This window comes from Malurus melanocephalus, unplaced genomic scaffold (genome assembly GCF_030028575.1).
Source record: "Malurus melanocephalus ecotype Western Australia unplaced genomic scaffold, MMel_1.1 scaffold_61, whole genome shotgun sequence".
In the NCBI taxonomy this organism is placed as follows: Eukaryota; Metazoa; Chordata; class Aves; order Passeriformes; family Maluridae; genus Malurus; species Malurus melanocephalus.
Genome location: NW_026623293.1, coordinates 259,041 through 284,056, shown reverse-complemented (window position 1 = coordinate 284,056; position 25,016 = coordinate 259,041). Strand labels below are relative to the sequence as shown.

Genomic DNA, 25,016 nt, shown 5'->3' with positions numbered 1-25,016 from the left:
AAAAAAATAATTGGCACATACCAAAAAAATTTCCTTAAAGCCGCTAAACAGCTCTCGCACCACTTTCCTCATCTGAGGGACCAGTTTGAATATTCGAAGCGGTCGGAGGCAGCGCAGCACCATTAAGAGCTGAGCTCCAGATTTGGCAGGGACATTCTGAGGCATCCAGCACAGGAATATCAAACTGACCTGGAGGAGACAGGACAGGAAAAGTCAAAGAAGGATCAGGCTTACAATGCCTTACTTGGCACAGACACAGCATGGAAGGTCAATGAACACTTTTCTACCTTAAAATTAAAGAATGAGGCAAAAAAGCATCTGATTTAGAAAAAAGGCTGAGACCTCTTATGTCCTGGCTTATTGTCCTAACTAATGGGCATAAGCTCTTTGTCTCCCACTTTGACTSAAAATCTATTTTATAGTCTTAACCAGATGGAATAGTTCCAAAACAAGAAATCAATTTAGCTGATTCAAAACAGGGACACAAACAATATTYTTGGGACAGTCAGCATTATTTCTCTTCCTCCTTCTCATTTCAGAGATTCTATCCTGAAACAAATCCTCACCTGGAACATCTGTTAACAGTTTTCCTGACAGTTTTTCTTACCCCTTTGTTACAGGCATAAGTGGTTTCATCACACAAATCTTATGTATTTGACAGTGTTTTCAAAAAGCAGAGTTGTGTCGTGCAGCCTGAACAATCTCTGACAAATGGTTATTGWTTTAAAGTCTCTTAAGTACTTCTTKTGTTTTAAAATCCAGTGTTATTATAGGGGGACAGAGGCGAGAGTATTGCAAAGAAGTGCACAAAAACCAGAGGACAAGATGATATCACCAGTGATTTAAAACGTGATATAATTTGTTAAAACAACAGTGATAAAAGACAGAWGACCCACCAAAACAGATTGGCCAGTGCTTCTAACTTTCTTCCACATTCTTTTATGACCAGCACAGTCACATTTGGAATGACCAAGCTACACCACCTGAATTTTTCCTTCAGAGAAGCAGAGGGATTCAGAGARGTTTCAAGAAACTAATGCACTTTGGAATTATGCATACTACAGCAGGAGTTTTGTACAAGTATGCATATTTTTATTTATGCTAACAATGAAATCTTTGATACAAATTGATCGTGACAAATTTTATGCAGCACATCTGCCTGGTGGATTAATCTCTGAAAGATTTAATCTAAATCCATCAAAGCCATTTTTCTCAGTAATTTCTTCAGTTAGAAAGTATTYCATACTGTATTATACTGAGCACTGGTTTTGACATTCTGTGGGGTTTACTGCCATACACAAAGAGGAAATGGACACCCTTCTCTTGTATTTGAGTGGAATGCAAGAAATTTCCCAGAAACAAAGTAAAAAGTGAAGCAATTTTTTTTTCCTGAGAACTACTACTGATAGGGTAATACTGATGGGATATAGAAAGATGTTTTTTGGTTTCTTCTATAGCAACACCAGCAAGAAGGATGTGCCCTCTGTCAAATGGTAAAGGCTGCTGAAACACCTTCAATGAAGTAGGAATATTGTTGAGAGGGGAAGAAACAATTAATAACTATGAAACAGGTAAAATAAAGATTCCCCTGCAAAAAATGCTGAATGAGGTCAGAGATATTGAGTTTACCTTGGAATGAAATYTGATACTTAAAACATAAAAACAAATAAAGAATTTAGAGGGGTCATACAATGACCTTACACTAAATTGCCAGGTGTTTATCACATCWGTGTATTTTTAGATGCCTAAAGAAGTATTTGTACACATAACTGACAGGACAGCACATGAAACAGTGGTGTCTGAACACAAATTACACTACTGCATTTGCATCAGGGTACAGAGCCAAACTGTTTCACATTACTAAATATTTATATAACCAAATATATAAAAATTAAGAATACTACAAAAATCTTCCATAAATATAATAACTTACAAGATATATAAATATGTCCATAACTCCTCCAAAGTCCCTAATGACAGCTGTTGGAGTAAAGAACAAGCCATCTGCCATAATCTTCAGATTAAGCTCAATGCTCATGAATATTACAAAAACATATTCAGCAATCTGAAAATCAAAGCAGAGAACAATCATAATTCAGGAATAGGCTGTGAGTAAAGCAAGGTAGCTGTGGTTCAGTGGGCATACAATGATTCAGTGGCAGTACCTGGAGTGTTGGAGCATGCATAACTCTTCTAAAAGGGGATTCAAACATCATGGAAATGCAGGAGCATATAGTGACGATGATCATGACCCAGTCCAGGTAAGTAACCAAACCCAGCAAGTCACTGTGAAYGATACATAAGGAAATGCCATTACAGAAATGCCCAGAGCTCTGTGTACTTTTGTGCCTACACTACAGRTACATGCTTTCCTATGAAAAATAAATTGTGTTGAGAAGGGTCAAAGATTTCAGTATTTCAGAAATGCATAGTAGAACTAGAGAAGTTACATGCAAATGAAGACAAAAAGTCTGATTAAAAAATTCTCTTCCTATTCATCCTTCTCCCCAAACTCCATAGTAAGGAAAACCTTTTCTGGTAAAAAAAAGAAAAAAAAAAAAAAGACATACACATGTGCATGCACATTTAAACACATCCATGCATGTGTGTGCACACACACTCAGACACTTATACTTCAGGTTTATGTGACCAAGCAACGTTACTTTTGCAATGCTTACTAAAGCTGATGGTATTTGGTATTTTTCACAGCTCCAGTAACAGGATCCGTTTTAGAACTATAAAAAGAAGAAAAGATACAGTCATTTACATTTTATTTTAGTCAGCATTATAATTATACCCTGCATCCATCAACTCAAAGTAATTTCTGACCTAAATCAAGGCTCCATTTTATCTTGTCTTTATTTTAAATGCCTGTATATATTTCATTTAATTCTATGCAATTTCAGTCATATTATTAACACAGCTGGTATCAATTTAACTCATTGCATACCTGTAATTCCATTAAGATTCTTTGAAATGACTGGTTTTTTGGGTCTTGTTTTTGTAAACAAGAACTTGATCTTGTAATTGGCTTGGGAATAAGGGGGATAACCTGCTACTGAATTTGCTCTTTAAATTTTCTTAAGACCTCTTGGAACATGGCTGGATGAAGCTCTGAGTGACCTGATCAAGTGAAAGGTGTCCCTGTCCAAGGCAGAGGGGTTGGAAGTAAATGATCTTTAATGCTCCCCAAAAGTCAAACCACTATATGACTTTGATTGAATGACATCCTCAGTTAACATATATACACACACACAAATCCTTCCACAAGCTCTATGTCTTTTATTACTTCTTCAATCTCTTTCTGACTAATATTTTTAGATTCTCCATATCTGAATTTTCCCATGTAATTGCTGTGCTCTACCTTCCATATCGGAACACTCATTAGGCAGTCAAGGAGTGAGACCCACTMCGTAAGTAACATGCACATATCTAGGTGACATGAGTTAAGTTCTTGCTGCAGCAATTATTTATCAATTTYATAAAAGCAGAACAACTGCTGCAGRAGAAGCACAAAAATTCTATCCAAGAAGCCTCCCGTGACMCACTGGTTATAGGCACTTTTACTTATCTTCCAACTCCCATAGGAAATCACGCCAAGACAGGATCTGCACTGACATATCCTATATTTCATTGGAAGGCTCTAGCCATTGGGATGTGAAATTGCCATWATTTCCTTGCTGAACTTAAATTGAAAAATGGACTGAACGGACTTGAGGAATTACCACCAGAGCGATTTCATGGTTATGAATTACAGGAAGACATACAAGGAGAAMAAGAAACATCTTCCACAGGCCAGGTTCACTCATTTACACCAGTAAGTAAACAGAACATACTGGATTAGGTGCCCTCCCAATGAATCCACTGACTTCTGCTCATTAAATTCACGTCTCTCCCTACATTGTACATAGCAACTTCTCCGCTTTTTTACTAGAAGGAAATATGCACCCTCTCAGTTTGAAAAAGGTATCTAGAATATCTTACTCAGCAAGCTAGATGGGACAACAAATAAAACAGGTAGGATTTAATTAATATAAAATAAAGAAGACTGTTTCAGACCATCAGCATATTCTTAAAACTGCAAATATTTTATCTAAAACTGTTGTAATACAAATATCCTGTCACCATTGGGCACTCCACAATGCTAAGAGGTACTAACAAGCATTTGATAAGTGGATTGGAATGACTGTGTATTTTGTTTTTCTGTTTTAATTTGCAACTGCTTCATGGACCAGTGCACCACAATCAAGTTAGCAGTTGCATAGAAAGGAGGGTTTATAAGGACATGTCTCTACAAAGGTGGCAGAACACTTAAATATAGGTATTGTTAAAACTGAGTATCTAACCATCCTGTCATGCTAACCAGAAGTAATTTGTTGAAGGGCACAGAGAAAATCAATGGTAAAGCAGCTGCTGAAACCAGTCCTTCTACGTGCCAAGTTCACAGCCTTGAACTATCTTCTGCCTTACAGTCTCTCTGCAAGGTGACATGCCTTAACTTTAAAACTGGGGTGTCAGCAAGAGACAGAGGTTTAAGAGAAGAGCTGTAAGATGATTTCATATCAAGCTGCTTGCGCATGGATCTCTATCTGCCACACTCGCACACCTACAGCTTAGYTGCTGAGTCTTCCTGGCTTTCATCAGGTTCCAACTTTTCTCCTTTTATCTCCCACAGCTGAACACTTCCCCATCCCATTGTGTGTCCCTAATTATGGGCTACAGAATCTTCAGGTGAGCACAGGTGCAATTCATTTCTCTTCACTTTTGTCTGTTCTGTGAGTAACTGCTGGTGTATAAAAATGACAAGGAAYAGGAAGGGAATAGCAAGCTGATTCCCGAAGGTCCAAAAGTGGGAAACTTTAGCCTTTCCTCTCAGCTCATGCCTGCAGTTTCCCCACAATCTTGTTCACCTCAGCATCACAGACTGCTCAAATCCTTCCACAGCATTTTATTTTATTCCTCTGRCAGCAAGACTACACCACAGAGAAGTGGCTGCCAGTTTGTCTGGTGACCACACTATATAGTTTTTCAGGTAAAAGAAAAGCTAGAGCTTGATTTCTAAGGACTGGGAGGTAAATATCCACTGGAACCAATGTTGCTATGAAATGAACTTACGCGTTAAAGCGAGCCCGTACCACCACTCGGCAGAAATTCCTGAATCTGTGCTCACGGCCCACTATGAAAAGGGGTTTATCAAAATATGGGTGATTCTCTCGCAGCTCTTCCTCCTGGACTTTCCTTTTGAGAAAATGTAAATTATTAAGTGTTATACATTATACTTGGCAAAAATATCCCTTAAACTTTGTCCTTTTTTTCATGTTGACTCTTAATACTTTTAACTTCATACAGAGAATAGTTAATACAGAAAACGTGCACTCAGACTTTTGATTTTTAAATACCTTTTCATTTCAGCTTGTTCCTTTTTTTCTTGGATCATCTTTATCTCACTGTCTTCTCTCTGTGCATTTCTGTATCTCACAGTGTTGGAGTGCTAGAAGCAAAATGATTCCTTTTAATCGAGGTCTGAGGGTTGTTTTTTCATGTTTCAGATGAAAGCAAGATACGGTATTTCACATAGAAATATTCAAATGAAAGATCTTTATTTCCAAATGTACTGCACATCAACTCAGTCAAGCATATTGCACAGTATTTTCTATCTACCGCATAAGACTCCTTATTTTCATCAAGGTTAATTTCAGTACTAATTTCATGCTTGAAGCTCCATCCAATCTAACTTTTAACTTCAAAAACAGAGGTCCTATAAGCCCAGCCAATTTCTCTGAACTGGAATGAATGCCATCAAAGTTACTAAGGGCAAAGACTGGGAAAGAAAAGGCTTTAGACACCCTTTCAGTTTCTCAAGCCTGCTGCACAGCTGTCAGGCTGGGAGGTACAAACATCATACAGGTAGTGACTGCTGGGTGCAGGGATGAGGGACAGGAAGGGAGGGAGGGAGGCAGGATGCTCATCCAGTAGAGAGAACAATCAGCATTACAATTCTATGAGTCTTTAGAGCACTCCTGGTGGGTTAATGCTGGTGTTACCCTTACTATTGGACACTGGTAAAGCCACATCTGCTTTAGTTACCTTTAAAGACTGAGACACTGACACTTTGGAACTGGGGTGACTAATATTGCTGCTGGCATATTCATTGTCACAGAGAACCACAAAATATCATATGAATTTGCAGAAATGAAAACGCACTTAACTGCATCAAATTACACCACAGTGAAATCCATTATTACCATTCTCCCTTTTCATCTTTGTCTCTTTGTCTGACAGCTCTGCTGCTTGGAAAATATTGCTAAAMTTCCCACAGAAATTTTGAAGTGCAGTTTTGCCAGCCTGAGTGATTTGCCTAATTCCAGAGTAAGGCTTTTTAAGGTGTCCTGGGTAGTGATTGTTGTGTTCCAATGCTCTGTCCACAGGCACAGTGAATCTATCTCAGCAAGTATCCAAAACCAGTAAGTCTATCAGYGAAATAACCACGTCAGTTATTTTGAGGATAATTCTAATGCAGTTACAGCATTTGTCTTACGACTTCCTTTCAAGTTTTCAAAAGACAAATTGTAAGCAAGTTCACAAATAGATATTAGTCTTACACAAGAATTTATTTGATAGTATATATTCTTGTTTCTTACATTCTCAAATTGAAACCAGCATTTCTATGAGGACTTACATCTTGAGTCAATGTTTCGAGAGATTTTCCTCTGCTGATTCGCTGGCTGTTCGAACCATGTCTCAGTGACCTGAAACAATCATAATCAATTTAACAATACATCTCAAGATGAAATTTTGACCTTTATAAGATGACCATTATAAAGCACTGCTCTCCAGCCACCCAATATCTCAAATTCTTATCATTTTTCTCTTGCTAACATCAGAAGCTTATATGCTCTTCAATTGTTTTCAATCTGGTCTAACACAAGCCAATTTCTTTCCTTCTGATCTTTAAATTGATAGCTTTGTAGTTGGCAAAAGAAATGACATTTGAAATAAAAAGGCATTTTTTCTATTTATTCAGTACAATGAATTTCATTACGGTTGCAGTGAAGAATGTAGAATTCAGTTCTTTGTACTGAAGCTAAGAAGGTTTGGCTTTTCCCATGTTAGGGATTGCTCAAATTTAATTCYTTTTGTCACTTTTATTGCAAAAACATTTTAAACCATCATTTCTGYCCATTTTTACCTGCGTTCCTGTCGTATATGGTGCTGGACACTAAGTATTGACCTTTCCTTTGCTGGCTGCCCCTCAAATGATCCGCTCAGCATGCGTTGTCTGGTGCAGGCCCTATGAAGAAATATAAAGATGATGGCACAGAGTTTTCAGTATAAATGATAATTTCAGAGGTAATACAATCAGAGAAGTCAGCTTGGCTTTGTGGGGAGCAAGTATTTCAAACGCAATAGACAATAAAAAAAAAAGAGCAGTGGACTTTCCATGAAAATATTTCCAAGGCAATGGTCCCCACTCTGCAAAACAACTGGTCATCCATGCCTTGGCAAGGGMCATCTATGACTTTTTTCAGTTTGCTGTAGAATTTGTGGTCTCTCAAGACTTTGCTAAGTGTGAAAGGGCTCAAGCCACACACTAACCAYCAGTAAAACCAGTTTCTCAGCAATAAAGAAGGGAATAGAACAAGTACAATATCAATTTTACTTCCTTTCAGGGCTGTACATACACACTTAAGACTTACAACGTAAATTGGAATGTTCAAAATAACTGGAACCATATACAGTATGAAATGAAAAGCTGCACACCGCTCATATTCTGTAATATGATATGTCTGCTCTCTGCATACAACTTGCAGCATTTTGTTGTGTGGGTATTCTCACTTGTTTGTTCACAGTTCATTTTGATTTTTGCTTAATTTCAGCAAATACATGTTATACRTTTTGGCAGAAATGAGTCTTAGTTGGCCAGTAAGTGTGCTACAGCTAAACAGACCACRTGTATCTTTATCTTGATGGTTACAATGAAATTTATTTGCTTAAGAAAATAGAGAAATTTCCACTAAAAGAGTTCACACAGATCCCYCTGATGGCTGAGAAATGGAATTTCAACATTACAAACACATTTTAACTTTTCAGAATGATTCAATTTTGTTTACATTCTGCACTCCTTATTGCTCATTTTGCTTCATGAGAACATTTCGAGAAACACAAGACCCAGCCAGTAACATTCTGTACTTTTTATTGAACTGAATCTTCATTTTTTCTGAAAAGATGAAAAAAACTATCCATTATTTATGTAAGCACTCTATTCAGCAGCCTGTTGTAAGTCTGAAATTTATGCCCTGACAGCATGGAATGATCATGCTTGATAGCAAAAGGTGTCCATGGCAAGTTCTTTCCCCACTCTGGCTTTGTTTTTCACTCTTCTCCACTTCTCCTCCTTCTTTTGGATTTAAACATGGAAATAATACAAGTAGGAATCCAAAGGGATATCTGGAACAAAAATGAGAAGCTTAGAATGCTTGTCAGTGTCACCGCTGCCAATCAGATTAGCATGCTAGAAAAATTCATTGTGCAACACTTGTTACAGAAAGCATTAGGTTACACTAAAGTGAACTGAAGCATCATGACATATAAGAAAATTACTGCATGTCCTACAAAATACAGCTCATCATGAACATTTTAATACCAAAGGGTTTTAAGCATTATGTTATGGAGGTTGAAACCACATAACACTGCCAGAAAACAACTGAGATATCTGAACACCTTTGCAATTTTTGATTGAAAAAAAAAAAAGGAAAATTTCTTCCCTAAAAATAGATCCTATCTGACTTGATTAAAATGACAATCCCGTTTCTCCCAGCAGAGACAATGAAAAGTTCTGGGGTCTGACTTCTGTATAGAGGCTTCTTGGTGTGACAGAGGGTAACTTATCTCTTTTTTCCCCGGTAGATATAAATTCTTTTGCTCTGCTTTTAACAGTTAAAATTATTTTCTAGACATCAAGAAATAACTTGTACATAAACTTTTCAAGTTCTTGTATTTGAATACCAGGGAACTTGAATACCAAGTTACATAAACACTTAGTGTTCACAATAAAAGAGAACTTTAAATGCTCAAGTAATAATTCTTTACCTGAATCATGAACAAGATGGTTTATTGAATTATTAATAATGTTATAAAATAGACATAGCCATACACTATGGGCCTACTATGGCTGAATGGGCATGCATAAAAAGTACCACCTGTAGAAGAACTTAGTATTGTTTATGATCTTTAAGTTAGATTCCTAAATCTAACTTTAGCATTTATATCCATTGCCTCATTTTCAATACCTCTGGAAGCCCTGAAGCTCTTCTGAAGTCAACAGAGAAATAATGAAATACAAGTAGTTTAGCACAGAGATCAGAAATTTTTATCCAATAATTGCAAAGAAACTTTTTTGTATTTCCAGAGAAAAAAGATGCTGTGCTGACAAGGCCTTGTCTACTTTTGACAGCCCCTCTCCTGGCATTCACCACTTCACGGGAATTAGTGCCTTAATCTTACTTATATGATATGAACTCTTAGTAAAAGCCATGCTTTGTTATCCTTTTGACTCAGAATCTGGATATTTTTCAGCTGCTTAGACACCTAGAGTAGCAGATCTTTGGGGACTTTTGAAAAAAAAAAAGATAGCAGGTGCCATGAAGTTTTCAGAACTGCAGTCGCCAGTTTGAGTGTCTGCAGCAGGGTTTGTGTTCTCACTGTAGACACACACACTTCGGTGCTTCCTGGCACCACTCACAGCCAGTGGAGATGCAGGACTCAATTGAATCGGTTGTGCAGAGGTGGCCAGCACTCCCTGCCATGCCTTGGAGTATTTTCTCACTTCCAGCTGCTGCTCCAGCAGGATACAATACCCCTACAAATTTCTGAATTACCTGCCACCTTCCAGAGGATGTTTTGGACATCCGCTGGCATCTCTCGCATTACTGTATGTATATATGTGAAACAACTTCACTGAACAACTGGTCAATTAATTTAATTAATTACATTTGGAAGGTWTTAAATTAACAAAAAGTGGGCATCTAAAGACATAGCACTCAGCAAAAGATCTCACTGGGCTCCATTATCTTTACTGATTAGACCTCTGTCAACTAGATGGTAGAGTTCATCCCTTAGCTCACAGGCAGATTTGGCTGCTTGAAGCTCAGTCCCACATCTGGCACAATGTGCTGCMGTGTTAAAAATTCAGTCCTATGTGGTTTGAAAATTCAGGTTTTGAAAAAATATTTTTCTTGCCTTGATAGATCTTCACATAACTGTAGCCGGTCAGAATATTTTGACCTTTTTTCAAACAACAGAGASAAAATTACCCTTTTTAGCTAAAACTGCCCTTTTCATCTTCCTATGCCCCATCCCTGAAACACTGGATAGGTTCACTTTCAGTTATGGAGGAACAAGGAAGTTATGAGGCAAAGGAGTAGAGACAAGAAATACGTCAATCTTCCAGACTTTGTACTCACCTTGCAGAACTCTGAACACAGTTCAGCAGCTGCAAACCACATRCTCCAAATTTGTCTTGAAAAGTGCAAATGTGATAAAATATCCTGAAAGAGAAAATGCATTTTTTTAGGATACCAGAAAGCCAGGTGAAGATCACACAGAAAAAGACAAAAATATTGGGATACCACATAGTTTGGACCACATAGTTTGTATTACCTCCAAGCAGTTAGGAAATACACATTTTTGAAGTCCTTCAAACTATTTCATGCTTTGGAATTCCTGAAAAATAAGTTGTGAACAGAGGCTTCAAGTAACATTCTTTGACCAAATGTAAAATGTTAAAGGTTTTGATCAATAGTTCAAAATACTATACCTTGAATGAATATTCTGAGGTCTCTTGAAGAGGGTAAGCATGTGGCTCACGCTTGGATTTTTCAGTTGGGCATCCTTTCCACAACATGTGTTTACTGTTCTTGTATTCTGGTATAACAATGATTTGGGTTTCTTTTCTCTGTATTTTAATGAGTGAGTACTTATGTAGTAACTGGAGCAGATGCATAAATTACCATGTACTTTTGTTGTTGGCCCTGAAACATGCCCACACTGAAGCCTTGGTAGTGTGGTGCACTTTGGTACAGTCATCAGCCTCATTCAGCACTGTTATCACTCTCTCTAACTCTCCATCCTTACTGAATCTTTCTATGCTCTCATAATTCCACCTTGGACTATATGGTCAAATGTGACAGCCTAACATTCATGGGGAATCCACCTGAGAGGTGTTGTAGTGTTTCTTTCTTTCATTTATAAATTTAATTCAATGAGGCACTTTTTGAATAGCAAGCAAAACATACATTTTCACCATAGATACACTACTGGGTTTCTTTGGGAAAAATATACTATTTTTTAAAGAAATCTGAATTTGGCTGGTAAAATAAAATGGATTATTAATGCAACTTGAGTCAGTAAGGTTTTTTCTTTTCCATGTTTTTTCTTGTTTCATTCCATATGTCTCTAAAGGAAAAGAACAAATAATCACTTACGTTCTTTAGTGACTGCTCAGGCAGTTGAGCTGTGTTAGGAGACTTCCTTTCCTTTAGCAGTTTTTACTGTGATTGTCACTCTTGCCTTGCTGTTTCAGCTTCTCCTCTCACAGACATTTGTATAATAACAATTTWTATTGGACTGTAAAAGATCAATAAAAGCAATGTAGAAGAACCTCRAGTGGCCTTGAGTGGCCTCCAGTCTACACCTCTCTCAAAATGGGACCAGTGACAGGTACACTATTCCACATCTGCAGTGTTGGAGACTCCACAGCCCAATAACTCAGCTTCACAATTGTGCTTTGCAGTGATCCGTAACATGGGGTTCATTTGGCACAAACCCCATAAAACAGAGTAACTTCTCACCAATGGATATGTGCATTCCAGTATTCCTTTTTGTTTGTCTTTGCATCAGTCAGGTGAAATCCAGTGATATCATACACTTGTAGAGATTTAGGAAGGTGGTGACTAAGTCTGGATTTTGCAYCTGATGACAACAATCATCAATGGAACTTACCTGGAACATTTGTTCTGAGAAATCCATGGGGTCAAACGCTCAAAGTTATCAAGAAAGAAATCATACTCTTAAGAGAGAAAACACAAAATATATGCCAAGAAATTTGTTGCAAGTGATTCATCACCAACTAATACAAGTCAGTTATTTAACACAGGCTRATTTGTAATAAAGGATACCAAAGAYATATCTTCTGGGATCATAGAATCATAGAATCATTTAGGTTGGAAAATATCTTTGCTTATTCTGTATATTAGTGTTCAGAGAGATTTTATTCAGAGATAAACTTTATGGCTTTCCTGGAAATCACTGTATTTTGCAGAACTTGTATGAACAAAGTCTGAATAATTTTTATTATATTAACGAACTAGAATAGAACACTTAATTCAAGCAATTCTTTCTTCCCTATTTTCCTTCCCCTCTTCCCCCCACATCCCCCCATTCCACCATGCCAATCTCAGTTGCAAACAAAAGATAAAAACACTTAATTCAATTAGTTGCTTATGAAACTGAATTCTCCACTTGAGCATGAGTTGCTATTCCCTCCCTAAGTTATTCCCATCTTGTCTAGAACAGTAAAAATCCTATTGCCCACACCTAGCATCAGTTTACAGTTTAACTATAGCACCAGCTGTAATGAAAAGCAAATAAAATGCTGCCCATTAAAAAAAAAGTTTCCCAAACTGTCTCAATATATATTTTATATACATGTGTTGTAGAGTATTCTTCCCTGGAGATAGTCAAAAGGTGTCTGGATGTGGTGCTGGACAATTTGGTCTGGGTGATCCTGCTTGAGCAGGAAGGCTGGGCCAGATGACCTGCAGAGGTCCCTTCCAATCTCAACCATTCTCTGATTCTGTGAAGCACAGTTCAATGGACACCAGAATCAGGTTTTGCACTATTGACACTTTGATTATGTTTTGTGAGACTGTGTGAGACTACTTTTAATTTGCTCATTTTGCYTACTATTCTGTGCTGTTTATAACTTACCCTCAGCACTGGAGAGAATGAGCTCATTTATACACAACATTTTGACTGGACCTGCTCTACCCTCTCTACTTCAGAAAGCCAGGGGGAATAATAAATGACTAGACCCCATTCTTAGATAACTACTGAGCAAGGAATGAGGGTCAGAAGAACCACAGGCACAAAACTTGCTTTTAAGAGGAAAAAGTGCTCACAGCAACACAGAGTGAGAGGAACGTGAGAAGCATGAAAGTTATGCAGGAGAAAGCAAATTTGCTAGAAGTGGTTATTGCTGCTGAGGGAAATGCATTGTAATTTTCAGAAAGGAATGGTGTTGTTTGCAATTCAGAGGCACTATTAAATGTGATTGTGTTTTGAAAGACTTGTTTTAAATGTCTCTAATTCATTTTTACTTTATTTCATATTTCAAGCTTGAAGACCCCACCTCAGAATGGATTTATGTGAAGATTTAAGGTCTTTGTGCTCTGACACAGGCAGTGGTGATGCAAAACACCAAAGTACCAGGACAGCAGCTGCTACATCCTTGACTTGGTTTTCATGCCAAACTGCACAAAGACCTCAAGGAGGCAGGGTGAAGGTTGGTTTCTAAACAAGGATGTTTGGAAATGAGATATTTCCCTGGGGGTGCAGCAAAAAAAGCCGAAGGAAAACAATGAGACCCAAGACACCAGTTCTGCTGCATAATGTAACACCAGATGAGCAGGTGAGACACCTGGGACTGAGCACATGAACTGTCTCCCTTGGTGGTCAAGGGCTATTAATGTCTTTTTTCTTCCCCTTGGGGAAGAAGATGTGAAGCTGCATATAAAAGGAAAAATTGAGGTTTCGACAGAGAAGGCACAAGAGAGATATGACAGTACTATGTGTAATGCAGTCCTTCTGTACAGTTGGKTATACTGAAACATTCACAATTTGATTTAAAAATAATTTGACAAAGTTAAAAAGTTGGAGGGAAAAGGTCRGAAATGGACTTACGCTAAAACTGACTTAAAATTCCCTTTCAGCATAGCATTTTTGTCAAGTTGAAGTTGCCCATGGGCACCTTTACTGTACAGAGGTATTGCTTTAGACAAATGCTTTTTAATTCAGGTGGACAAAAATTAAAAAGATGCCAGAAGCAAACTCCTCAAAAGGGACATGCTGAATTCCCTCTTATTGTTCTTGGCATAAATGCCATTTCTTCTTTCATCAGACTCTTTGAATAGCTGAGAGTCATCTAATTTTATGAAGGAGTTTACTGCATTTACAACCAAAGCAAAAATAAGAATAAGAATGTCTCGTGTTGAGAGTTTGAATTTTCCTGTTTGTAAAACTYCCCTGCATCAACAGAGGGAACACTGGCAGTGCTCAGGATCAGTCAGCCCATCACTGGCAATGCTCTCTATCAGTTTGCCCAACAGATGTGCCACAAACAAKTTTCTTATGCTGGAACARATGCACTGCAAGTGTCATTGATCAGAGGGTATTTAACGATTTTGAGACAATTACAAGGAACAATAAACAGTACTTGATCTTTTCCTCAGAAGGAGAGTAAGGCTGCTTCTAAATTACTTACAAGCAGCCCAAGAAACTATTAGAGGACACATGATCTATGTTTCTCTTACTTGGCAGAAGTTCCCTCCTTTTCTCTGTGTTTCTCAAAGCTCATTGCTGGTGATCCAGGAAACAGATTGAAAAATTAATTAAATGTAGAATAAATTAATAGAGAAAATACATTAATTAAAAATAAAATATATTAGTGAATTAAAACTTTATTCTTCTGCCTCTGAAACTTTTCTTCWGAGGAATTCAGGTGAATTGATGAGAAGTCCTTTTAGATACAAGACTTTGGCAGAAGCCATGATCTGAAGGACTGGGGCGAATGCAGCAGGATTGAAACTGGCAGGACTGATYTCTGGTTCTGTCCTTGTATCTCTGAGAACTCAGTGAAGTCCAAACGATTTGCTTGGATCTGCTCCCACTGTTTCAGACTTCTGAAAAGGAGAAAGTTCTGTGCTGACTGGAGAATTCTGAATTTCAGTTTCCAGGATTGAATTTTTTTCTTCTATCTACAAAAGAATAGAGCTCCTACAATGTCAGGGTTGTTTTTTAAAATATTTCAATATATCAAAGTAGTGTATTTTTTCTTGTCTACATTTTTTCTCTGCAGTATATACATGAAGCACACCAAACAAACTGATGGGTATAACCCTGAAGGTGTCAATAACATTTCCAGTTCTCATATAACACAGAATTTCACTACAAATGTTTCACTGAAATGCTGCCAGGATGSCCATATCTAAACTTGTATTTTAAGAATTATCTTGCTTAATCTATCTGTAACGYTAATGCCTGTAAAATTAAGGCACACACTGAAAGAAAGGCTTACAAATAGAGCACTCAATTTTGTTAAGACTGAATACTTACAGTATTGTATTTATACTTACCAATAATATTTTTACAATGATTATTCATTTGAATTAGTAGTTCTTTATGTTTTCATTACATGGATTTAAAGACAGAAAAATGTTTCATGTTACTTTCTACAGTTCTCCCTGTGGTATATTCTTGTACAGCATTAAGAGCTATAAAACTTCTCAAATGATGTTCAAGAAACTTCTTAATTCAGAAATCACACTGAACCCTTAGTTCACTGTTCCTTGTAAAATATTGCCTTACTTAATCTGCACTTTTAAGATCAGTTATTCCTGTTAATTTACCTGGGACCTCTCATTGACAAAATGCAAATATAAATATAAAAACAGTGACCTATAAATTGTTTGCATTATTAGTGCACCTTATATCAAGCACAGTCATTCTAATGTAAAACCAACGGTGGCATGAAAAACTGCAACACAGTGTTACCCATATGATAACTTCAGAAACGGGTCTTGGAGACTGAGACTTGCATTATTCACTTACAGTGCTGAGTACTTACTTGATACRGAACACCAAAAAGAGTGATCATTATTAATACATTCAGGAAATCCCTCTACAGAAGTCATAGTTCTGAAATCTTCTTCACTCTCCTTTAGTACTTGGAATATGATTAGCGGTAGTCTGTGCTTTCTAGTGCACAATCCCTGCAAACGTGYATGTGCAGATATTTGCAAGAACCAGGCTAGAATTCTTTAGGCAAAGTAACACCCCTTATGAAGAGAYATGTTTTGGTTAATTCAGAAGGAAGAAGTGAAAAGAGCTGAAACATGATCTTTCTGTATGAYACAATTCAAATACATACTGAAGAAGTACAATAACTCTCTTTTGCTGTTCAAGCTTATAAAATAGCCAAAGAAAAGAGCAWTTTATCTTTGATAATGAAGGCAATAGATGTACTACACTACTATGAATATTATACATCCAGTAACATTCATGACAAACAAGATTGTGRGAAATCAGATTACAGTCAAAACAGTATCAAATCACATCTGACACTTACCTTAGAATTTTATTGATTGCTGTCTCTTTTTCCAGAAGGTTTCTTGCTCTGATGCTGAAAACAGATTTACGGAGCTATAAAATTAAGAAAAAGACAGCATAMTTTTTAATTGTCTTAAAATATAGCATGTGTATGTGACAGACCAATTAAATATTATGATGCTGAGTGTGTGAAAAGGACGGTGGAAAAAGCCAAAATGGTTATGTGCAGCTTTTGGCCTTCTTATCCCAATCCTTAGGTAGTTCTGCAAAAAGAAGCAGATAGTTTTGTTGGCTAGCACAAATTTCTTTTATTACACATTTCTTCTCCAATTGGCCAAATCACACCATTTTGCTACTCCTTTTCCACTTTGGATTTTGACTAGGCTGGATCATACTCTGGAGATACCTCGACTGTACAAAAGAGCCAGCTAACAAAGCTTAGATGTAYCATTTCAGTGCCTTTTTTTTCTCACAGATGCAGAGAAAAAATGTGTTGCACAAGATGTGCTTATGCTTGCCACGGGTCATGAACAGCATTTCAGGAATCTTCTTGTGAACACGACTTCCTGAATGTGAAATGAAAGTACTGAATACATGAAAAAACAATCARGTGATTAACAAACATGGCAAATCAAGGAGCAAACCACAGCTGAAGTATTTAGCTCAGGAATTGCACCTGTGATGAACAGAAAGCCTCTGGCACATTGTAAGACTTAAATCTGTCAACTGTTTGGAGATCATTATCTTGAAGAAAATGGTTGAGAGATATTTGGAAACTGTTAGAATGCGTGTCCTGGTTTTGATCAATCAAAAATGGTATCTTTAAGCACATTTCTTTGAACGTTTTTTAATATTTTCTAAAACTSTAGCTCAAATTCAGAGTCATTTGACAAATAATTTTGCTAGTACATCTCTCAAAACTCATATTGACTCTGAGTCACAGTAAGGTACCTTATTTTGTTGAGAAACAGAAGCCGAGAAAATACGTTAAAAACTTGTTAATTGTACTGGCTGTCCTTGATAAAATGGAAACTGCTTTTTAAACCACAACTGTAGCAGCAAGCTACAGTCTCTTGCCCAACCCTAGCCTTTTCAAATGTGACCCCTTTAACCTTTYTCATGTCCTAACACACTCTATACAGCCTGTAGAAGTAATAACATAGATGATTTGAAAACAGCCCTATTTTGAGAATCTGTGGGTTCCTTAAACAACCTGCTACTTGAAAACTGAAATGAGGTATGCAACTCTTCAGAATGTAGTTTTAAAAATAAGACATTGGAATTTCAGTTAAGATTACAGAAAGAGTAATAAACTTGTTGAACACCTGAATACTGAAAAGAAAAAAAAAACAAACAAAACCATTGCCTGGATTTGGTTAACATTAAAACAAACTGAAAATCATAGTATGAAATATTCCTGTTGAGGAATACATCCAGAGCAGGTAGCTGGAGTGCAAGCTGCAGGTTGAGCTCTGCGGATGCAGGACCTGAGCCCAAGGCAAGAGGCAGGAGCCAGTGGTCCCAGCCAGACTTTTGTTTGCTTAACTCTGAGGGTTTAAATGCCTGGGGTGCCTTTCTCAGGGTCCCTCCTTGGAGGTACCCAGCTTGAGCTGCTATTTTRTTATTYARTTATTGCACCAAGATTAAATTATTTCAAGGATCTGGATGTCTGAGACTCTGCTATTGGAAAACTGGAGTGGAGCTGGTGWGGAAGCCTGGTGTAACTGTGTGAGYGTGGGTGTGTAGCTGGGAAGGGGCCTTGGATTCAGTTCAGATGATACAAGAGTGACTGCCAGAGGGGCTCCTGGATGGTCAGACAGGGAGGTAAMATACCTTTATAATCAATATTGTGTAGGTATAAATTGTCATATATTGAAACATATTTGTGCAGGTTTTTACTCRTTTGCAGCATCTTGACATGGGTTTAGTGAATTTACTGGCAGCGTATCTTAATATGGATTTAGATATAATWGACAATGATGAAATCAATGGCAACTCTTTCATATAATTTCTTTTTCTAATGTTAGTGAAATGAATGTCAGTGGAATCCCATGTAGCCTTTCCCCCCTCAGCAGAATTGCAGAAAGAACCATCTAAACCACAGGAGTACCTATTTGACAAGAWGTGAGTTAATAATTTTTTAAGGCTCAAACTTAATGGCAGTTACAAAGGTGGAAAACCAGAAGTTTTGCTTCAGTTTTTCCTGTTATAAATAAATGCTTTAGAATAATTGCAACTACTTGAAACATGAGAGAAAAAAGTGTGCTGGATAGTATCGTGTTATGTACATTTACTTATAATAATTCTTGTTAATATCTTAGAAATTGAAAAGATTTCAAACACAGGAAGATTTTAAACATAGGAAGATTTTAAACATAGGAAGATTTTAAACATAGGAAGGTTTTGAACATTAATTTCCTACCAGATTTCTAGTTTTTGCTCATCTGTTTTCATTAAAAAAGTTCTGAGTCATGTACATTTTCCTGAAATTTTCTACAGCTCCTTATCTGTCATAGACCACTTTTTTCAGTGTTTAAATTAGGTGATAAAACACCTTGGCATTAAAGCTTGTGGCCCAAGTAAAGAAATCCACCCAGGCTATCAACAAGGGATCATGCCCTGGGTAAACAGGAATGAGGAGTCTCTGTATTTCCAAGGCCTCCACAAGGATGTTGAGAGRTCACTTAGTGCTTCTGCAAGCCAAATATTAAACTGCCTAGTGCCAAGAAGAACATCTAAGGAAAAGGTGCTGGCAGGTCTAGGACAAGGGCTACTTACACACTGCCAGGGACTGCTGAACCCTCGCTCCAGSCAGCAAGACCAACGAAAGAGATACKGGTGTATGTTTTACATAAAAACATCCTCCTAAATCCCTTTGCGGCCCCAGCTGGAAATGGTTTGACCCCCTGTGTYTGATGCCTTCAGTGAACACCGTAATTGTCTGCTGGGCATGTGCAAGATGAGTGCTGTACTACAGTATTTGACCACCACACAGCCAGAGGTACATCAGCCAGAGAGATGAGGGCAAGCTCTGGGAAGGAGTGGAGCCACTGAGATGGGGCAGAAAAGATTGGGTTCGGTTCACATTTTCAAAGCTGTTCATTAATTTTATTTAGTGATGTTTGAACAAAAAAATAATAGAACTATAGAATCACAGAATAAGCTGAGTTGGAAGGGACCCGAAAGGATCATSAAGTCCAACTCCTGCCCCTGCACAGGACACCCCAAGAGTCACACCGTGTGCCTGAGAGCATTGTCCAAACACTTCTTGAACTCTGTCAGGCTGGGGCTGTGACCAATTCTCTGGAGCACCTGTTCCAGTGCCCAATCACCCTTTGGGTGAACAATCATTTTCAAATATTCAATCCAAACCTCCCCTGATACAACTTCAGGCCATTCCCCRGGGTCCTGTCACTGGTCACCACAGGGAAGAGATCAGTGTCTGCCCCTCCTCTTCCCCTCATGAGGAAATTGTAGACTGCCACTGATGAGAATTCCCCTCACTCTCCTCTTTTCCAGGCAGAACTTATCAAGTGACCTCAGCTGCTTCTCATACAACTTTCCCTCCATGCCTAGGAAGTCATAGGAATGGAGAAAGGTATCAGAACAGGATGTTGCATCATGTTATTTGTGCAGAGTGCATTTACTTTTCCTTCACTTGTTTTCAGGACTATGTGTAAAAGTTGCAGCTGAGGCAGGACATCCTTAGGCACTGACCTTGGTYGAAGCTTTCCCAATGGACTGTGGCTGAAGTGGTTTTGAGGGATTTTTACAATCCTGTCTGTGTCTGGACTGTGATGGAATTTAGATTGGAGCCAGGTATCCATTTAGTTAATCCAGAAATACATAGGAATATATGAGATCCTAGAGTTYACTGCCTAGGGATCCCAGTGGTCCAAAATGGAATTCAAAAAACAACCTAGGCACTTCCATGGACTGTGACTTTTGAAGATAATGGTCCTCCTTTCTCTTTAGGAATCAGGAGCCCTTCCTTCAGCAGAACACTGGTGAATTTATCTTGAGTTAAAAATATCCAGAAGAAGCAAYACAAGAAAATATTTTTAGATAAGCACAATTGATCCATTTCTCATATTTAAAGGAGTCAGCAGTCTGTTAAATACTAACACACAGAGGTCAATAAGCATGGTGAAGAAAATAAAACATTAGTATGGATTTTTAAAATATGCACCCTTTTCTATATTACATAAATGAACTAAACTACTTCCCATTTAATTTTCCAAATTTGCATTGCACACCAGGAAAATGCAATGGGACTGTGCAAACAGAAAATGGGGGTGATGTTCACTGTTTTTTTTAATACTATCACAATGCCTCATGCTGGTGCAGAATGATGCTGACAATTAAAACTTGTGATACCTGCCGAGTTCTTGAACATTGCAGAGGAAATTATGAGCAGTGTTAACATACAAAAGACATTACTCAATCAGACAACATGAAATTAAATAAGTACAGTACACTCTGCTGAGGTTATTTTAGGGTATATCTGTTTAGCCTGCTGGGTTTTTTTATTACAAATTGTGCTGTACTGTGAGGACACCCTCAGTGTATCTTTATTAGCCTTTATTTATTTATTTATTTACTTSTCTAYGCCACCTATAAGTACACTCAAYGCAGAAATYACAGTGCCATATGGCTTCCTGCTACAGAACAATATTTTTTAGCATATGACACTGTCCTGAAATCACCTAACAGCTTCTGATTACTCTAAAATATGATTTCAGCAATACACTTTAAAAAACTCTTGCAGATTACTTTAAACTGCAAAGACCCGCTATGGCAGGTCAATAAATTCCCAATAGTATTTCCTGGATGGAAAGGTTTTAGATGGAAAATATGTGCTGCTACAAAAGCATGAATAAAGCTTGTGTCTTGGTTCCCARATTTCTTTGAGTTTATTTACACAGATATGCCCATAGAATTAGRAAATCTGCAGGTAGTGCTTCTCTTCAAGTCTTGACATCCTTCTTTGCTGCTGTTGGCAAGACAGTCTTCAGGCAGACAAAATAATTCAGTTCAGTCAGACTGAACTTGGTCTAAATGCTACATTCCATGAAATCCCAYTTGTTGACAAGGACAAAGCAACTGTTGTAAAATAAGCTAAATCACAGAGCATTGTTGCTCTGCAAGTGCCACCCGCTGCTTTGAAAAGGTACTGCAGACATTTTCAATGATAATATTTATTTAGTAGTGTATTTAAAAAATCCAGGCTTTCTACCCTGGAAAAAAAATCCTTGGCATAAGATTAAAAGCAAAGTAACACAGCACAATACCTTTGTGAAGGGAAATGTCAGGAAATGACTGTGGACCAGTCCAACAGACTAGGTGTACTGGCACAGCACTGCTGACTTCAGGGGAATCCAGGCCWGTTTATACCAGCTAAGGTATGCCTCAGTGGTTTTCAATTTTGAGAAATGTTGTCTATTTTGGTTTACTAAGGTGTGATGTATTTTTTCAGCAACATGTTTGCAGTGCCCAGACCYCAGGAAATGCTACATAAAGCAATTATTTTGAACTGGAATTTGATAAAGAATAGCTTGCTATCAACAGGTAAAATCTGTRGTGATGTAGTGTATTATTTTTGTATCAGAATACTTCAGAGTTGGCAGAAGAGAAAAGTGTTGGTGGGTGTTTGGCAACACAAGGTGAGACAAGGTCATAGATAAATAATGATAYATGAATACCTGAAATGTTTGCTTGACAGTGAAAAAAAATAAGTGCGTGAAACACTTTTCTTTGCTCATTTTTCTAAGGCAGTTTTGAAAGTGTTGTAAAAATTAGGAATTTTAGATTAGTGCTGGTAATACTGATCTCTTGTAGGCAACTGCAGGACCATATGGGAATAGTCTGCTCTGCCATGCCGGAAATTCCAAGGAAGGAAAAAAAAAAATCATCCAAAGCTTCTGTTACAGTTTGGAATTTGTTGTATGCCAATGGATGATTTATGTGGACTTGCAGAATGAACAGATTATTAGGTATTATATTTTTATTCAAAAATGTACAGCTTCTAGGGAAAATATGAAGAGTCAGYACAGTAAGCAATATAGCAGAAAAATTTTTAAGAAAGAATGAGGAGATATTTGGRAAGAATCTGTTCAAAGCTTGAGCATTCCATAAAACATAGGATATCCTGGCCCACAGGAGTTTGCTGTGTAGTCTCTCAAAAGCAAATATTTGTCCAACAGCATTCTGCCTATGCATCTTTGATTTGAAGAGATTGGACTATTTCAAAATGAACATGACACAAGTCACATAAAGAGTGATAGAAGGCCAGACTGCAAGTTTTTGGTAGATACCTAACCAAATGTTCACAAAAATTTAAGCAGGTTAAGTGACTAAATCCTAGAGGTAGTGTGGAATATTTGAAAACTTTGCATAAAGGCTGCAATTAGAAGGGACCTCTAGAGATCACTAATCCATTTCCCCCTCTTGAAGTAGAACTAAATATTTTCATTAGGACTTTGAAAATCTGGTGCTTTGTGAGGTTGTCCTGTGTAAGAAACAGGCTCACAGCACAGTCTGGCATTAGATAAGTGCCACAAGAACTCACAGGCTGTCCCTTTGGATCAGACATCTAGAATGAGAAGTGGGCATAATCTCCTTAACTCTTAGGAGTCATTGACCTGAAATAGCCTTAATTCATTTTGTAGCACTGGATTGCTGCCTCTCTCTTAAGGAAGTTAAAGTTCTTCTAATTAGCTGACTACTGGTCTGGAAAATATACACGYCTTTTAATAACCAAGAACCTTTTTCAATTAAGTCTGAGAATGTAGACAAGGCTAATATTAGCACTCATAGAATCTGCAAAGACCTAAAGGGGGAGGACAGTCCATCTCAGACACATGGGGGAGCAGCTCTGGGGAAGGAGAAGAATCCCTCTCTTTTATACCTTATAATAACATGGTTGTTCTTTCCCCCTTTGGCATACCTGAGTTTTAAACTTACATAGGTTTAATGCATAGATTTTTCATAAAAATATAGAATGGTTTGGGTTGAAAGGGACCTTGAAAGACCATCTAGTCCAACTCCCCTGCAATGTGTGGGGACATCTTCAACTAGATCAGGTTGCTCAGAGCCCTGTCCAACCTGACAGTGAATATTTTCAGGAATGGGGAACTCACTGTCCCTCTGGGTAACCTGTTTCAGGATTTCACAACTGTCATCATAAAAAATTTGCTCCGTATATGTAGCCTGACTCTACCTTCATTTAATTTAAACCATCAGCCCTTGTTTTATTGCTACAGGCCCTTTAAACAAAGTGTGTCTCCGTCCCATAAACCCCTTTGACTGGTGAAATGCTGCTATAATGTTTCCCCAGAACATTTTTTTTTCCAGGCTGAAAAGCCCACTTTYAGCTTGTTCCCATAGAAGAGGCAATTCATCCCTCTGATCATTTTGGCAAGTGCAGCCTTGGGTATGTTCGTTTCCTTGCGTTTTCTATCTACTCAGTGCAGGAGCCAGGGAGACCCTGTAAAAAGCTGATAAAGAGGGCAGGGTAGAACACTTCTGGCAGCCAACAGTAGGTGAAGCTGAGGACTCGTGGCCAAGCTACTGTGGGGTTTTTATATATTCTACTGGGTGTACAGTGCTGGAGGAGAAGGCTTCCCTTCTCACATTGAGCTGGGGATCTTGAAGCTCTAGGGAAGAAGGGAATGGGCTGGATTGGGAATGGAAGATCATGGACAGGGAGTTTCAAGTGGGAGGTAAAAAAAGTATTACTTCTGGTAGTACAAGCACAAGCATGTAATTGCCTTCACTAGAAAAAAGCAATCATTGCCACTGTTAATCAGTTCTTGTGAATGAGTCCTGTAAATGGCTGGAGAAGACTGAAGGGCCTGGAGACAGAGATCTGGATTCCTTAGCAAAAGCAGGAAAAGGGAGTATACAAGGCTCAAACTGAAGTGTTTTCCTGCAACTCAATCCCACATTGCCTATTTCCTTCACTCCAAACTAACGTGTGCTTTTTGTTCAAATACAATTGCACTAAAAATTTTGCCATGTCTGTATTTTGTTTGATTGAAGAAATGAGAAAAGTATGATCATCCCCTTTAATGATTTTAATGTATCTTCATAGCCTTTGTATCAAAMACTTGAAATATTTTAGTGTAAAACTGATGAAGTAGAAAGCAAATACCAGAAGGAAGTGCTGAATTATGACTCTTCAAAAACGGCAAAGTATCCAGTCCCTGGCCTCCTTTCTCTCGGAATGTAATTAGAAACTGGCATTTTTTCCAGGCAGACTTTTGAACACACTATGCAGAGCCAAGAGTGACAAAGCAATTTAAAATCATCAAAAGTCAGAGAYAGACCACAACAAGAACAGAGTCTTGCTACTGCTGCAGTTGTGTCTTCTCCACTCTGAAGGCAAACATGGTCAGAGAAGTAAAAGATTAGGGGCTCAAATGTGTACTTTGTAAAATGCTTAATGAGAAAGAAATCTATAAATTGGTTATTTAGACACAGGGATATTTTTACATATCCACACATGAAAACAAGAAAATCTTTAAAATGCAAAAGAGACAAAGAGGTCAGCTGATTTTCAGTAAACCTGAAATACATCACCGTATTTACAGRTATTAACTTCATTAGAAGGAACCGAGGAGAACAGACATGGA

At 37.8% G+C, this 25,016-nt stretch overlaps 1 protein-coding gene across 1 annotated transcript in view; it reads right to left on the bottom strand.

Annotated features, from left to right (window-relative positions):
- Positions 1–25,016, bottom strand: part of NALCN (sodium leak channel, non-selective) — a 210,442-nt gene that overhangs the window by 26,141 nt on the left and 159,285 nt on the right. Inside the window, exons 17-25 of the mRNA XM_057366171.1 lie at positions 16,403–16,476; positions 7,190–7,291; positions 6,680–6,749; positions 5,400–5,491; positions 5,116–5,238; positions 2,679–2,735; positions 2,166–2,286; positions 1,934–2,065; positions 22–189 (exon numbers count right to left, since the gene is read on the bottom strand). Coding sequence (XP_057222154.1) covers positions 22–189; positions 1,934–2,065; positions 2,166–2,286; positions 2,679–2,735; positions 5,116–5,238; positions 5,400–5,491; positions 6,680–6,749; positions 7,190–7,291; positions 16,403–16,476 — 939 coding nt within the window. The remainder of the gene's footprint in view (positions 1–21; positions 190–1,933; positions 2,066–2,165; positions 2,287–2,678; positions 2,736–5,115; positions 5,239–5,399; positions 5,492–6,679; positions 6,750–7,189; positions 7,292–16,402; positions 16,477–25,016) is intronic.